At 48.5% G+C, this 16,026-nt stretch overlaps 1 protein-coding gene across 1 annotated transcript in view; it reads left to right on the top strand.

Moving 5' to 3' along the window:
• Window positions 1-16,026, top strand: part of LOC144605527 (kin of IRRE-like protein 1) — a 133,698-nt gene that overhangs the window by 44,657 nt on the left and 73,015 nt on the right. Inside the window, exons 4-7 of the mRNA XM_078420903.1 lie at window positions 522-679; window positions 3,428-3,578; window positions 7,719-7,824; window positions 13,194-13,342. Of these exons, the coding sequence (XP_078277029.1) occupies window positions 522-679; window positions 3,428-3,578; window positions 7,719-7,824; window positions 13,194-13,342 (564 nt within the window). The remainder of the gene's footprint in view (window positions 1-521; window positions 680-3,427; window positions 3,579-7,718; window positions 7,825-13,193; window positions 13,343-16,026) is intronic.

Below are 16,026 nucleotides of genomic sequence, written 5' to 3'. Positions count from 1 at the left end.
AAAGCCAATTATCCTTCAAACCTGTATGTCTTTGGAGTATGGGAGAAGCCAGAGCACCCAGAGAAACCCACGCAGGTCACGGGGAAAACGTTCAAACTGTGTATTGGCAGCACCTTTCATCAGGATTGAAGGCAGGTCTCAGTGCTGTAAGGCAGCAACTCTACCGCTGTAAGGCAGCAACTTTACCGCTGTAAGGCAGCAACTCTATCGCTGCGCCACCGTGCCACCCTTTAGATGCAAACAATTGCTCCAGCTCTTTGTTTTTTTATGATAAACCAGAATTTGCAGTTCCTTGTGTCTCCCTCGGTAGCCTCCTTCAGCTCCTCAAAATTCCTTATTTTGGTGTAAACCCTTTTCGTCCACGCACCTCTCTATCTCTGATAACCTTCCCTTTCGCTGCCTACCTCTCCAGCCCTAAGCCCACCTACTTGTGTCGAGCCTAAGGCAGTGGGAGCCTGGGTTGAGGAGCTGTGCTGCTGCTGCTCTAATTGCATCTTCTCTTCACTTCTCTTCACGTCTAGTTCCCCCTGACGAGCCAGTGATTGATGGAGGCCCAGAGATCTTGCTGAGGGCTGGCTCCACATACAACCTGACCTGCCGAGCCAGTGGAGCCAAACCGGCCGCACACATCATCTGGCATCGAGACGGAGCCATCCAGGATGGGGCGGCCATCTCCAAGGTTGACTCTGCATTTCTGTCCCCAAACTCCTCCGCTCACCATCTCCCATCCAACTCCCCCCCCCTCCCCCCCCACTCTCACACCCTTCCCCCCACTCTGTAAACAGACCACCAAACAGCAGAATGGAGGTTGGGGATAATGTTGTTGGAAATTAGGGATGCGTGTAGCAAAGCTACAGCAGTTATCATGGGTGACTTTAATCTACATATAGATTGGGCCAATCACATTGGCAGCAGCGCTGAGGGGGAGGATTTTCTGGAATGTAAACGAGATGGGTTTTAAGCCAATATATCGAGGGACCGACTCGTGGGCGGGCCATCCTAGACTGGGTATTGTGCAACGAGGAAGGATTAGTTAGCAATCTTGTTGTGCAAGGCCCCTTGGGCAACTACGACCATAATATGGTGGAATTCTACATTAAGATGGAGAGTGACACGGCTAATTCAGAGACTTGGGTCGTGAACTTAAAGAAAGGAGAGTATGAGATGGGAATTGGCTTGGATAGGCTGGCAAATTATACTTAAAGGGATGATGGTGGAGATGCAATGGCAAAGATTTAATGACCGCATGGATGAACTCCAAAAATTGTTCATCCTTGTCTGGTGAAAAAATAAAGCATGAAAGAAAGCTTGTGGGGAATATAAAAACTGACTGTAAAAGCTTCTTTAGATATGTAAAAAGGATAAAAAGGTATGTAGGTTAATTGGCTGGGTAAATGTAAAAATTGTCCCTAGTGGGTGTAGGATAGTGTTAATGTACGGGGATCACTGGGCGGCACGGACTTGGTGGGCCGAAAAGGCCTATTTCCGGCTGTATATATATGATGATGATATGATATGATAAGATTAGTGAAGACAAATGTTGGTCCCTTACAATCAGAGGCAGGTGAAATTATAATGGGAAACAAGGAAATGGCAGAACTGTTAAACAAGTACTTTTTGGTTCTGTCTTCACTAAGGTAGACACAAACAATCTCCTAGAAATATTAGGAGACCGAGGATCCAGTGGGAGGGATGAACTGAACGTAATCCACATTAGTTAGGAAATGGTGTTAGGTAAACTGTTGGGACTGAAGGGAGATAAATCTCCAGGGCCTGATGATCTGCATCCCAGAGTACTCAAGGAGGTGGCCCGAGAAATCGTGGATGCATTGGTCATCATTTTCCAATGTTCTCTCAACTCTGGATCAGTACCTGTGGACTGGAGGGTAGCCAATGTAACTCCACTTTTTACGAAAGGAGGGAGAGAGAAAATGGGGAATTATAGGCCAGTTAGCCCTACATCGGTAGTGGGGAAGATGCTTGAGTTGATTGTTAAAGATGTTACAGCAGCGCATTTGGAAAGTAGTGACAGGATCGGTCAAGGTCAGCATGGATTTATGAAGGGAAAATCATGCTTGACTAATCTTCTGGAATTTTTTGAGGATGTAACAAGTAGAATGGATAAGTGAGAGCCAGTGGATGTGGTGTATCTGGACTTTCAAAAAGCATTTGACAGGGTCCCACACAAGAGATTAGTATGCAAAATTAGAGCACTTAGAATTGGGGGTATGGTATTGATATGGATAGAGAACTGGTTGGCGGACAGGAAGAAAAGAGTAGGAATTAACAGGTACATTTCAGAATGGCAGTGGGGTGCCGCATGGCTCGTTGCTGGGGCCCCAGTTATAAACAATGTATATTAATAATTTAGATGAGGGAATTAAATGTGACATCTCCAAGTTTATGGATGACACAAAGCTGGATGGCAGTGTTAGCTGCGAGGAGGGTGCTATGAGGCTGCAGGGTGATGGATAGGTTGGGTGAGTGGGCAGATGCATGGCAGATGCAGTATAATGTGGATAAATGTGAGGTTATGTTGGCAAGAACAGGAAGGCAGATTATTATCTGAATAGTGTCTGATTCGGAAAAGGGGAGGTGCAACGAGACCTGCAATGACCCCCCTTCATTCTCTCCGCCCTTCATTCTCTCCGCCCTTCATTCTCTCCGCCCTTCATTCTCTCCGCCCTTCATTCTCTCCGCCCTCCATTCTCTCCCCCTTCATTCTCTCCGCCCTTCATTCTCTCCGCCCTTCATTCTCTCCGCCCTTCATTCTCTCCCCCTTACACTCTCTCCCCTTCTCTCTCCCCCTTCATTCTCTCCTCCCTTTATTCTCTCCCCCCTTCTCTCTCTCCCCCCTTCTCTCTCTCCCCCCTTCTCTCTCTCCCCCTTCTCACTCCCCCTTCATTCTCTCCCCCTTCATTCTCTCCCCCTTTATTCTCTCCCCCCTTCATTCTCTCCCTCTTCATTCTCCCCCTTCATTCTCTAACCCCTTCTCTCTCGCCCGCATTCACTCTCTCCCCCTTCGTTCTCTCCCCCCTTCATTCTCTCCCCCTTCATTCTCTCCCCCCTTCGCTCTCTCTCCCCTTCTCTCTCTCCCCCTTCTCTCTCTCTCCCCTTCTCTCTCTCCCCTTCTCTCTCTCCCCTTCTCTCTCTCCCCCTTCTCTCTCTCGCCCCCATTCACCCCTTCCCTCTCTTCCCCCTTCACTCTCTCCCCTTCTCTCTCTCCCCGCTTCTCTCTATTGCCTACTCTCCCCTTCTCTCTCTCCCCTTCTCTCTCTCTCCCCTTCTCTCTCTCCCCTTCTCTCTCTCCCCCTTCTCTCTCGCCCCCATTCACCCCTTCCCTCTCTTCCCCCTTCACTCTCTCCCCGCTTCTCTCTCTCCCCGCTTCTCTCTATTGCCTACTCTCACCCTTCTCTCTGCCTGGCAGGCGGTGATGGATGATGGGAAGCGGGAAACGACCACCAGCACTCTGACCATCAGCCCGACGGACCTGGATATCGGGCGCCGCTACACCTGTCGCTGTAGCAACAAGGCTCTGCCGGGGGGCAAGGAGACAACCGTGCGACTCAATGTGCACCGTAAGTGGAGGGAGGTGTCAGTGGGGGAGGATGAGATGAAGGAGTGTGAGAGAGGAGGAATATCATCATACAGCAGAGAAACAAACCTTTGGCTCTCCATCTCCATGCCAACCTTTTTGTTTATCTGGACTGATCCCATTTGCCCTCTTCACTACCAACACCAATGTTCATCTGCAGACTTGACTGATTGAATTGATTATAAGACATGGAATGGAAACAGCTACTTCACTCCACTGAGTCCACGCCGACCATCGATCACATTCACTCCAGTTCCACTGGATTCCACTTTCACATACACTAGAGGCAATTTACAGAGGTCAATCAACCTGCACACCCGCACGTCTTTGGCGTGTTCTGAAGAAACCACTGGAGTGACAGGGAGAACGTGTAAACTCCTCACAGATCCTGTGTCTATACAGATCCTACACCATAGTCAGGAGGCAACCTGGCTGTCAGCTGCTGTGAGGCAGCAACTGTACCACCTGTGGACCAAATGTACCTCCCAATTCATGCCTGTCATTACTATACATCAGCAGCAAAGTGCTAGCACTGATCCCCACAGTACACATCCAATCAAACTGCATCGTAACAATAGCTCTCCACATTCACCTTCCGCATCCTATCACCAAGTCAACTTTGGATCCCATTGGCCAGTCTTCCCCAGAACATCACCTAGCACCTTGCTTGTGGCCAGCCAAGATGGAAGTATCTTCGTCAGAGGCCCAGCAATCTCCTCCCCACATCCCACAACAGCCTGGGAGGCAGCTCAGCAGCAGTGGGGAATAATTCACAGTATACATTCTAAGACATCTAATACCTCCTTCTTTTTAAAGTTCACAACCCCCAGAATATCCCTGTCCCCACCCTGAAACCTGCAATTACTATGTCCGTGTCCTTGGTGACTGCGGATGAGAAGTGCTCATTGACCTTTCCATGGCTCGCTCTCCAACAGATCACCCCTTTGGTCCCGGTTAATCCCACCTGGGATCTTACCTGTGACCTCTCGTTGTCCTGTGAGCTTCTTTTTAACCCCAACACTCCACTCCCCCGGTGGGGCTGGCGCTGGCTTGCACATTGCCAGCAGGAAGCAGGAGAGGGAGAATGACAGCAACAGGGAACTGCATAGAACAAGGAGCTGGAGTAATTCAGTGGGTCGGGCAGGAATCCTGCAGGACATGAATAAGTGACGTTTTGGGTTGGGACCCTTCTTCAGACACTTGTTTAGAAAACAAAATGTGAATTGGTCAAAAAAAAGCAAACTGCTAGAGCAGGGTGGCAGTTTGCAATTAACTTATGACATGGAGCTGCAAGAAACCAATTATCAGTTGTATTACGGGAAACTGCGGGGAATGTTGTGTTTCACATTGCACCTCAGTAAACCTGCGGAATTCCCGGTGCCTGCAGCCAGTGCCAATGGCCAGTGCCAATGACCAATGCAACGGCCAGTGTCAGCGACCAGTGCCAGCGTCAGTGCCAAGGTCCAGTGCCAGCGCCCTGTGCCAATGGCCAGTGCCAGTGGCTAGTGCCAGCGACCAGTGCCAAATGGCCAGTGCCAAATGGCCAGTGCCAGCGACCAGTGCCAAATGGCCAGTGCCAGTGGCCAATGCCAGTGGCCAGTGCCCGCAGCCAGTGCCAGCATCTGTGACACTGGCTCCGCAGTGGTGGCCCGGCAGCACCGGGCAACATCAACGGCAACACTCCTGGTGAGGGCAGCATCACAGCCTTGTTTGCCTCTCCCCACGTCCATTCTGTCACCACTTCGTTGGCTTGGTCACTGCAGAGAGAGAATTCAATGTGGTCAGGTGAGGAAAATGGGAAGCAGGATTGGGAAAGGGAAATAGAGAATCGGAAAGATAGTGGGGTGACGAGGAAAGAGGGAGACAAAGGCACTGGAGGCTCGAGAGGGACCTAGAGAATTCACACTGGAGCGGGTTAGGGAGAACGAGAAAAAGCAAGCAAGGAGAGAGGCAGATAGTGCATGGGTGTGGGAGAGGGTGTGGGAGAGGGTGTGGGAAGAAGGAATGGAAAGGGAGATGGAGATTGGGCGGAAATATGCAACATGAGGAGGAGTGGGAGAATAGGGAGATGTGGATGAGAACACCGACAGAATATTGGGAGATGAAAAGGATGGGAGAAGCAGAAAGTTGAAGGAGAAATGGAGAATGGTAAGGTACTAAGGCACAGAGAAGAATGGGAAGGAGAGAAGGATGGGGAGGGAGAGAGGGATGGGGTGTGAAGGACAGTGTGATGGGAAGACAGGTGGGAGGGAGCGACGGGGGAGGGAGAGAGGGCGTTGGTGGGAAGGACATTGTGGGGATTACAGAGACGTGGCTGCAGAAGGATCAGTGAACTGGATATTCAGGGTTATACGTCCACGAGAAAGGACAGGCAGGTGGGCAGAGGAAGCGGGGTAGCTCTGTTGGTGAGGGATGGAATTCAGTCCCTTGCAAGGGGTGACATTGGGACTGACGATGTAGAGTCACTGTGGATAGAGTTGAGGAATTGTAAAGGTAAGAAGACACAAATGGCAGTTATCTACAGACCCCAAACAGTAGCCTGGATATAGGGTGTAAGTTGCGGCAGGAGTTAAAACTGGCATTTACCAAAGGTAATGCCACTGTAGTTATGGGGGATTTCGATAAGCAGGTAGACTGGGAAAATCAGGTTGGTTCTGGAACAAGAAAGGGAGTTTGTAGAGTGCCTCAGAGATGGATTCTTAGAGCAGCTTGTACTGGAGCCTACCAGAGAAAAGGCAATTCCAGATTTAGTGTTGTCCAAAGAACCAGATTTAAGAAGGGAACTCAAGGTAAAGGAGTCACTTGGAGGTAGTGACCATAATATGATTAGTTTTAATCTGCAATTTGAGAGGGAGAAGGTTAAATCGGAAGTGTCATTGTTGCAGTTGAACAAAGGGGACTATGAAGGCATGAGAGAGGAGCTGGCCAAGATCGAATGGAAAGGGATCCTGGCACGAATGACAGTGGAACAGCAATGGCAGGAATTTCTGGGCATAATCCAGAAGATGCAGGATCATTTCATTTCAAAGAGGAAAAAAGATTCTAAGGGGAGTAAGAGGCAACCATGGCTGACAAGGAAAGTTATGGATGGAATAAAATTAAAAGAAAAGATGTATCACACAACAAAGAGTAGCGGGAAGCCAGGGAAACTTTCAAAGGACAACAGAAGGTAACAAAAAGGGCAATATGGGCTGAAAAGATGAGGTACGAAGCGAAGCTGGCCAAGAATATAAAGAAGGACAGTAAAAGCTTCTTTAGGTATATTAAGAGAAAAAGATTAGTAAAGACAAATGTGGGTCCCTTGAAGGTAGAAACTGGTGAAATATTATGGGTAACAAGGAAATGGCAGAAAAGTTGAACAGGTACTTTGGATCTGTCTTCACTAAGGAAGACATAAACAATCTCCCAGATGTACTAGAGGACAGAGGATCTAGGGGGATAGAGGAACTAAAAGAAATTTTCATTAGGCGAGAAATAGTATTGGGTAGACTGATGGAACTGAAGGCTGATAAATCCCCAGGGCTTGATGGTCTGCATCCCAGGGTACTCAAGGAGGTGGCTCAAGAAATTGTGGATGCATTGGTGATAATTTTCCAATGTTCTATAGATTCAGGATCAGTTCCTGTGGTTTGGAGAATAGCTAATGTTATCCCACTTTTCAAGAAAGGAGCGAGAGAGAAAACGGGGAATTATAGACCAGATAGCCTGACATCAGTGGTGGGGAAGATGCTGGAGTCAATTATTAACAAGGTAATAACGGTGCACTTGGATAGCAGTAAAAGGATAAGTCCAAGTCAGCATGGATTTCTGAAGGGGAAATCCTGCTTGACTAATCTGGGGAATGAGAGAATGGGGGAATGAGAGAGTGATGGAATGAGAGAATGGGGGAGGGACTAATGGAGAGAGGGATGGGAATAGGGGGAGGAGTCAGTCAGGTGGTGATAGGGAAGGGGAAAGAGAGGAGACAGTGCCGGGGAGAGAGATGGGAAGACGGAGAGAGATTCTCCTCCTCCCCTCTTAACTTTCTCTTCTATCTTTTCCCCCCCGTTCTTCTCGCTTCCCTCCATCGCTCGCTCTCCCCTACCTCTCTAACCCTACTGAACTTTGTCTTCCTCACCCACAGACCCGCCATCCGTCACCTTGTCAATCCACCCCCAGAAAGTGCAAGATGGAGAGCATGTGGTCTTCACCTGCACAGCCAACGCCAACCCTGCCATCAAGGCATACAGGTGAGGAGATCACACTGGAGCCACCCTGACCCCCGCTGTCCCTCTTCACTGTCCGTGACCTCTACAGCACAGGCTTCCAATGTCCCATGCAGACAATCTGTAAACTCATCCACGCATCAACTCCTTCAACACCAATGTAACACCAGCCTTTCCCCTCAGTCATGTACCAATCCCCAAGTGAATCCCACATAGCCCTCTCCCACAGCCTTTTATCAATCTGCAAACTGCTGCCACAGTCCTGTGTCAATCCCAAATTAACCCACACTCGCCCAACTGCCCTGCAATATCCCCTGAACTAATCCCACTTCTCAGCTCTCTCCCTACAGTCCGGCATCAATTTCAAACTGGTCCCATTCTCTCCCCACAGCCCTCTGTCAATCTCAAAATAATCCGTATCTCCAAACCAATCGCACTGCCCTCCTCTCACCCACAGCCCTAGAACTAATCTCACTGCAATACAATACAATACAATACAATACAATATCTTTATTGTCATTGTACAAGTACAACGAGATTAAGAATGCCACTTCCATATCGCACTCTGCCCACAGCCCTGTCTCAACCACAGAAAAATGAATTATCCATCTCAGATATCATAATATCCATGCAGTCAATCACAGGGTCCTCCCTGGGCATGTATGTGTGTGATGCACATTTCCACATGATGATATGGTGACCCTTTTGATGCATGTCCCAGTCTGTGGAATTACAGAAATTGGCATTTAATCAATGTTCCACTCTTTCTGTAATGATACACATCCCACCTGACACAGCCCACCGACACACCGCACGCCATGTAATGACACTGTATGTTCCACTCTGTGATAACTTAGTGCAATGCTTTAAAACATTTTTTAAATCAAAAATAATTTATTCAATTCTGAAATATACTATTTTCAATCCCAAACTGTGGTAACACACCTACTGCCATAATACAAAATCACTAAATTATCTAAACAAAAAATTGTCAAATAACTATATAACTATATCACTGCGCACTGTTTGATGCAAGTCCCACTCCATATGGCACACTGTTCTAAACCAAAAAAAAAATTATTGAATTATTTACAATAATATATACTGTACGGAATAAATCAAAACAAAACCCACCCCCATAATACAAGTCAAGCAAAATATTCTTCTATACTAAATATACTATTACACAACTACTGTCTATCACCATCCTTGTCAAGGATGCATTCCACCCAGCGGTCCAGGAAATCCCCCAGGGCACCGTGTAGTACAGCGTGTAGTCCCTCTCTAAAACCACCCGGGCATGGACGTAACCCTGGAAAAACGGGCAGCCAGCCGGCTCGGGCGGAGGGAGGCCTCATCCGCCTGGCGCCAGGACCCGCGGATGGCCAGCTTGGCCAGACCTAGGAGCAACCCAACCAGGACATCTTCAGCCCTGCCCTCTCCCCTTGGCACAGGGTGTCCAAAGATGAGGATGGTGGGTGAGACGTGCAGCCAGAAGGCAAGGAGCAGCCCCTTCAGATATTGGAACAGGGACTACAACCTCTTACATTCCATATATATGTGGTACACAGACTCTTCCAACCCGCAAAACTGGCAGGTGTCTGGCGACTGTGAACCGGCACAGAAATAGGTTATGTGGGACTCCTCAGTGCAGTGGCCTCCATCCTACTGTGTGTAATGACCTCTGTGTGTAATGACCGCACAACATTCCATACACATCTCACTCCATGTAAAGCGCACTGCTAGATGCATGACCCAATCCACACAATGACAGTGCACGCTTGTGCACACCTTTCCATGTGGTGACTGTGCACACTCACGTACACCTCCCCATGTAATGATAGTGCACACTCGTGCACACCTCACCATGTAATAGTTTACACTCGTGCACACCTCACCATGTAGTGATAGTGCAGGCTTGTGCACATCTCCCCATGTAGTGACGGTGCACACTCATGCACACCTCACTCTGTGTAGTGACAGTGCACACTGATGCGCACCTCACTCTGTGTAGTGACAGTGCACACTGATGCACACCTCACTCTGTGTAGTGACAGTACACACTCATGCACACCTCACTCCGTGTAGTGATAGTGCACACTCATGCACACCTCACACTGTGTAGTGACAGTGCACACTGATGCACACCTCACTCTGTGTAGTGACAGTACACACTCATGCAATAGCACATCCCAATCCGTGTCATGACAGTGCTGTATGTTCCATTGCATTTAATGACAAGGGCACTGTTCCATGCTGCCCCACTCTGCGTAATGGCAGTGCAATGTTTAGTGCACTTTCCACACAACACACGGATGGACAGACGTCCACGTCTGTGTAAGACCAGGTCACCGTATGATGCATGTTTCACTACATGTAACAACACAGCACACCGTTCAATACACGTCCCACTCTGTAATGATCGAACATACCAATCGATATACATCCACATCTGTGTAATAACAGCGCACATTTGATACATGGCCCACTTGTAATGGCACAGCACAACATTCAATACACCTCCCACTCCATGCAATAACACAGCACAACATTCAATACTCTTTTCAATTGTTGTGATAACTGCACCATTTCATGGATGTCCCGCTCCATTTAATGGAAGCACATTGTTCGATGCACGTCCCTCTCCCAAAAATGACACAGCAATGCCATCTGCCACTTTTGCAGGCTGGAAGAGTCTGTGTACCACGTGTACATGGAGTGTGTGAGGTTGCAGCCCCTGTTCCAATATCTGAAGGGGCTGCTCCTTGCCTTCCGGCTGAATTTCTCACCCACCACCCTCATCTTTGGACACCCTGTGCGTAGGGGAGAGGGTAGGGCTGAAGATGTCCTGGTTGGGTTGCGCCTGGGCCTAGCCAAGCTGGCCATCTGCGACTCAAGGCGCCAGGCGGAAGAGGGTTCCGTCCGCACCCGAATGGTTTAGGAAAGGGACTATGCACTGTCCATAGGGGCCCTGGGGGATTTCCAGGACCATTAGGCACTACAGGGGGTGGAATATATCCTCGATAAGGATTGTATTATAGTTATTTGAAAATTTAGTGTCAGATAATTTGGTGATTTTGTACAAAGGTGCTACCATGGTTTGGTTTTGTATCGTAATTGAATAAATTATTTTTGATTAAAAAAAAACGATGAGGACAGTGGAACTAAAATGGAGCCAGAATACAAGGAGCAGTCCCCATAAATACTCATACAAGGGCTGAAACCTTACATCATGTACGTGTGCAAGACAGACTTATAGCTTGCAGAAGTGCAGGTGGCTGGTGAGTCTCTGAACTCGCTCAGGAATCTGTTCCCAGAGACTGCTGGGAGAAGCACGCTGCACCGCAGGTCCCTGGTATCAATGGGAAGGATCTCTGCATTGATTGCCTTCCATTGGGGACCAACCCCCTCCTACGTTCTTCACAGTCAACCATTTGGTCACTGCCCCACTTTTTTTCCCGAAAATAAATTAAATCAATTATTTACATCAACAATATTAACAATACAAACAACAGGAACACACCCACCACCAAATACAAACGTTACCAAATAGTCTTTAATATTGCTAAATACCAAATGTACTAAATATTAAATAACTACACTACAGTCCTTGCCCAGGGTGCATTCGACCCCCGCGGCACCCAGCGGTCCCATGCATTCCCCACACTGCGTAATCACACAGCAAACCGTTCGATTCATGTCCCACGCTGTATAATGACACAGGTGATGCTGTATCTGGTCTCACACTCCTTCCCATCGCTTCAGAATGATTTCACTTCATGACCAGCTTGGGGTGATTCGACCACAAATTATTTTCGCTGTTACACTGAGTACAGCAAATGGAAGCAGGGCCAACCCAAGCTGTTGCTGCTACCTGTCCCCATCAGTAGAATGGTGGAATGTTACCTCAGTGCTAATTCCCTTCTGTATTCCCCCACTGACACAGTGCAGTATCCTGCACACAAAGCGATGGACCAGGGGATAGATCAAGGCAACTACCAGCGGAAGGACTAGTAGATGGACCAGGGGATAGATCAAGGGAACTACCAGTAGAAGGACTAGTGGATGGACCAGGGGATAGATCAAGGGAACTACCAGCGGAAGGACTAGTGGATGGACCAGGGGATAGATCAAGGGAACTACCAGTAGAAGGACTAGTGGATGGACCAGGGGATAGATCAAGGGAACTACCAGTAGAAGGACTAGTGGATGGACCAGGGGATAGATCAAGGGAACTACCAACGGAAGGACTAGTGGATGGACCAGGGGATAGATCAAGGGAACTACCAGTGGAAGGACTAGTGGATGGACCAGGGGATAGATCAAGGCAACTACCAGCGGAAGGACTAGTGGATGGACCAGGGGATAGATCAAGGGAACTACCAGTAGAAGGACTAGTGGATGGACCAGGGGATAGATCAAGGGAACTACCAGTAGAAGGACTAGTGGATGGACCAGGGGATAGATCAAGGGAACTACCAGCAGAAGGACTAGTGGATGGACCAGGGGACTAATCAAAGGGACAGACCAGAGGAGCCACCAGGAAACTGAACAATGGTTGGATGTGTCCCTCTGCAGCAGTAGAGGTAGTTCAGTGCCTCCTTTTCCACGTGGTGTTCAGCCCAATACGGTTACTCACACATTCGTCCCTCCCCTTCCACAGGGTGTTCCCTGTGTCAACCCCCCTGCCTCCAGGTCCAAGAACCGAGAGCAGACCAAACACCACAGGACCCAAGGAGAGAGGAAATAGCAAGCGGTCTACTCACTCCTCACCCCTCCTCCTTTCTCCTCACATCCCATCATCCCCTTTCCTCCCCTCCTACCACCTCTACCCATCTTCCCTCCACTCACTTCTGCCCCACCACTGCCATCAATCTCCTCCCTTCTCCTCCCTTACCTTACCCTCCCTACCGCTCGTTTTCCCCCTTCTCCTCCACCCTCCCTGTCCCCTCCCCTCGCTCCCCCATTCCTTCTCGCCCCGTGGAATTTCCTCTCCATGCTCCCCTCTCCTTCTCTCCCCCCCCCCCCACCCAGCCCTCCTTGCCTCCCCTCCTTCTCACCTCTCTCTACCTACCCTTTCTCCTCTCTCCCTATCCCCTCCCCCTCCTTCTTCCCCCTCACTCTTCTCCCCTTCCCCCTCACCCTCCACATCCGCTGACCTCCTCACTCTTCCCCCCTCCCCCTCTCACCATTCCTCTCCTCCCCCTCCCTTTCCCCCTTCCCCATCACCCTCACCCCACCCCTCCACCTTCTCATTCCCCATCCACTTCCCCATCCCCCTCTCCCATTCCCCTTACTGCCTGTTCATTTCCTTTCTCTCTCCCTCCCCCCTCCCTTTGCTCCCCACTGCCCATCTCCCTCATCTCCCCCTGTCCCCTCTCACTATTCCACAGATGGGCGAAGGGTGGTGTTCTCATAGAGGGAGCGCGCGGCAGTGTGTTTGAGACGCCGGTCGACCACACTTACTTCACAGAGCCTGTCTCCTGCGAGGTGCAGAACACAGTGGGAAGTACCAACGTCAGCTCGCTGGTCGACGTGCAGTGTAAGTGGTGAATACAGAGCAATGAACACGGAACAGTACAGCACAGGACCAAGCCCTTCAGTGTCTGTGCCAAATATGATGCCAAATTGAACCTATAGTATCCCTTCTGCCTACATGTGATCCATATCCTTCTATATTCTGCATATTAATGTGTCAATCTAACTGGCTCGTAAACTCCACTGTCATATTCGCTTTTGCAACATGTTCCAAGCACCCAACTCTCTGTACAACGACCTTGCCCGAATATCAGGGCGTCGAGTTAATTGCCATGTGAGATAAGGGTACAATGAAAATCTTGCTTGGTGCAGCATTACAGGCACAGAGGCTCAGACAATGCACTAAACCGTATATTATACATTAATCACAGGGCGGCACAGTTCTCGTGACCTGCATGAGTTTTCTCCGGGTGCTCCGGTTTCCTCCCACACTTCAAAGATATACAGGTTTGTAGGTTAATTGGGTTTGGTAACATTGTAAATTGTTCCTAGTCTGTAGGATAGCGTTAATGTGTGGGGATTGCTGGTCAATAGACAATAGACAATAGGTGCAGGAGAAGACCATTCGGTCTTTTGAGCCAGCACCGCCATTCAATGTGATCATGGTTGATCATTCTCAATCAGTACCCGTTCCTGCCTTCTCCCCATACCCTCTGACTCCGCTATGATTAAGAGCTCTTAACTCTCTCTTGAAAGCATCCAGGGAATTGGCCTCCACTGCCTTCTGAGGCAGAGAATTCCACAGATTTACAACTCTCTGACTGAAAAAGTTTTTCCTCATCTCCGTTCTAAATGGCCTACCGCTGGAATCCCCCAACATTGGGAACATGTTTCCTGCCTCCAGCATATCCAATCCCTAAATAATCTTATATGTTTCAATAAGATCCCCTCTCATCCTTCCAGTGTATACAAGCCTAGTCGTTCCAGTCTTTCAACATACGACAGTCCCGCCATTCCGGGAATTAACCTAGTGAACCTACGCTGCACTCCCTCAATAGCAAAAATGATCTTCCTCAAATTTGGAGACCAAAACTGCACACAGTACTCCAGGTGCGGTCTCACTAGGGCCCTGTACAACTGCGGAAGGACCTCTTTGCTTCTATACTCAACTCCTCTTGTCATGAAGGCCAACATGCCATTAGCTTTCTTCACTGCCTGCTGTACCTGCATGCTTACTTTCAATGACTGATGAGCATGGACATCCAGATCTCTTAGTACTTCCACCTTTCCTAACTTGACACCATTCAGATAATAATCAGCCTTCCTGTTATTACCACCAAAGTGAATAACCTCACATTTATCGACATTAAACTGCATCTGCCATGCATCTGCCCACTCACACAACCTGTCCAAGTCACCCTGCATCCTCATAGCATCTTCCTCACAGTTCACACTGCCACCCAGCTTTGTGTCATCTGCAAATTTGCTAATGTTACTTTTAATCCCTTCATCTGAGTCATGAATGTATATTGTAAATAGCTGGGGTTGGTACAGACTCGGTGGGCCGAAGGGCCTTTCCCCGCGCTGTATATTTAAACAAAACAAAACTAAATTACACGAAAAATTCTGCAAGATAGTGAAATGAAAAAAGACTATGCAGGAAAACACAACATAAGTGCAAAATACAATTAGAAAATAGACAAATAGACAAGAGATGTCCCATTGTCCCTTTTAAAATTCCACTCTTTCACCTTAAAGCTCGATCCTCTAATACTTGATATCTCCACCCGAATAAAATGACCGTCGTTGTCTATCCTATCCTATCTATGCCTCGCATAGTTATATATACTTCTATTGGTTCTCCCTTCAACCTCTGCATTTCCAGAGAAACAATCCAGATTTGTCCAGTCTCACTTTACAGCTCGACCCTGTAATGGGGTGAGGTGTCCCAGCTACACTAGTTCCACCTGCTTGCATTTGGTCCATATCCCTCCAAACCTGTCCTATCCATGTAACTGTTTAACTGTTTCTTAAACTTTGGGATAGTCCCAGCCTCAACTACCTCCTCTGGCAGCTTGTTCCATACACCCCTCACCCTTTGTGTAAATAAGTTACCGCTCAGATTCCTATTCAATCTTATCCCCTTCACCTTGAACCTAGGTCCTCTGGTCCTCGATTCACCTACTCTGGGCAAAAGACTCAGTGCATCGACCCAATCTATTCCTCTCATGATTTTATACACCTTTATAAGCTCACAGCCTCTTGTCCTGGCAACATCCTCATAAATCTTCTCAGTACCCTTTCCAACTTGACAACATCTTTCCTATAACATGATGCCCAGAACTGAACACAATACTCTAAATATGGGGGAGGGGGTCTCGCCAATGTCTTGTACAACTGCAACATGACCTCCCAACTTCTGTAATCAATACTCGGACTGATGAAGGCCAATGTACCAAAAGCCTTTTTGACCACCTGCGACTCAACCTTCAAGGAACCATGCACCTGTACTCCTAGATTTCTCTGCTCCACACACTCCCCAGTGCACTACCATTCACTGTGTAGGCCCTGCCCATGTAAGACTTAAGGGAAAGATTTAATAGGAACCTGAGGAGCAACATTTTCATAGAGCTCGGTGGGTATATGACCAAATTGCCTGAGGAAATAGTTGAGGCAGATTGAAAACAATATTTAAATGACATTTGGACATTCTCCCCCTCTCTCTCCCCCCCTCTCCCCCCCCCCCCT

This window comes from Rhinoraja longicauda, chromosome 24, assembly GCF_053455715.1.
Source record: "Rhinoraja longicauda isolate Sanriku21f chromosome 24, sRhiLon1.1, whole genome shotgun sequence".
NCBI lineage: Eukaryota > Metazoa > Chordata > Chondrichthyes > Rajiformes > Arhynchobatidae > Rhinoraja > Rhinoraja longicauda.
The sequence above is the reverse complement of the archived record's forward strand: the minus strand, read 5'-3'. Positions and strand labels throughout refer to the sequence as shown.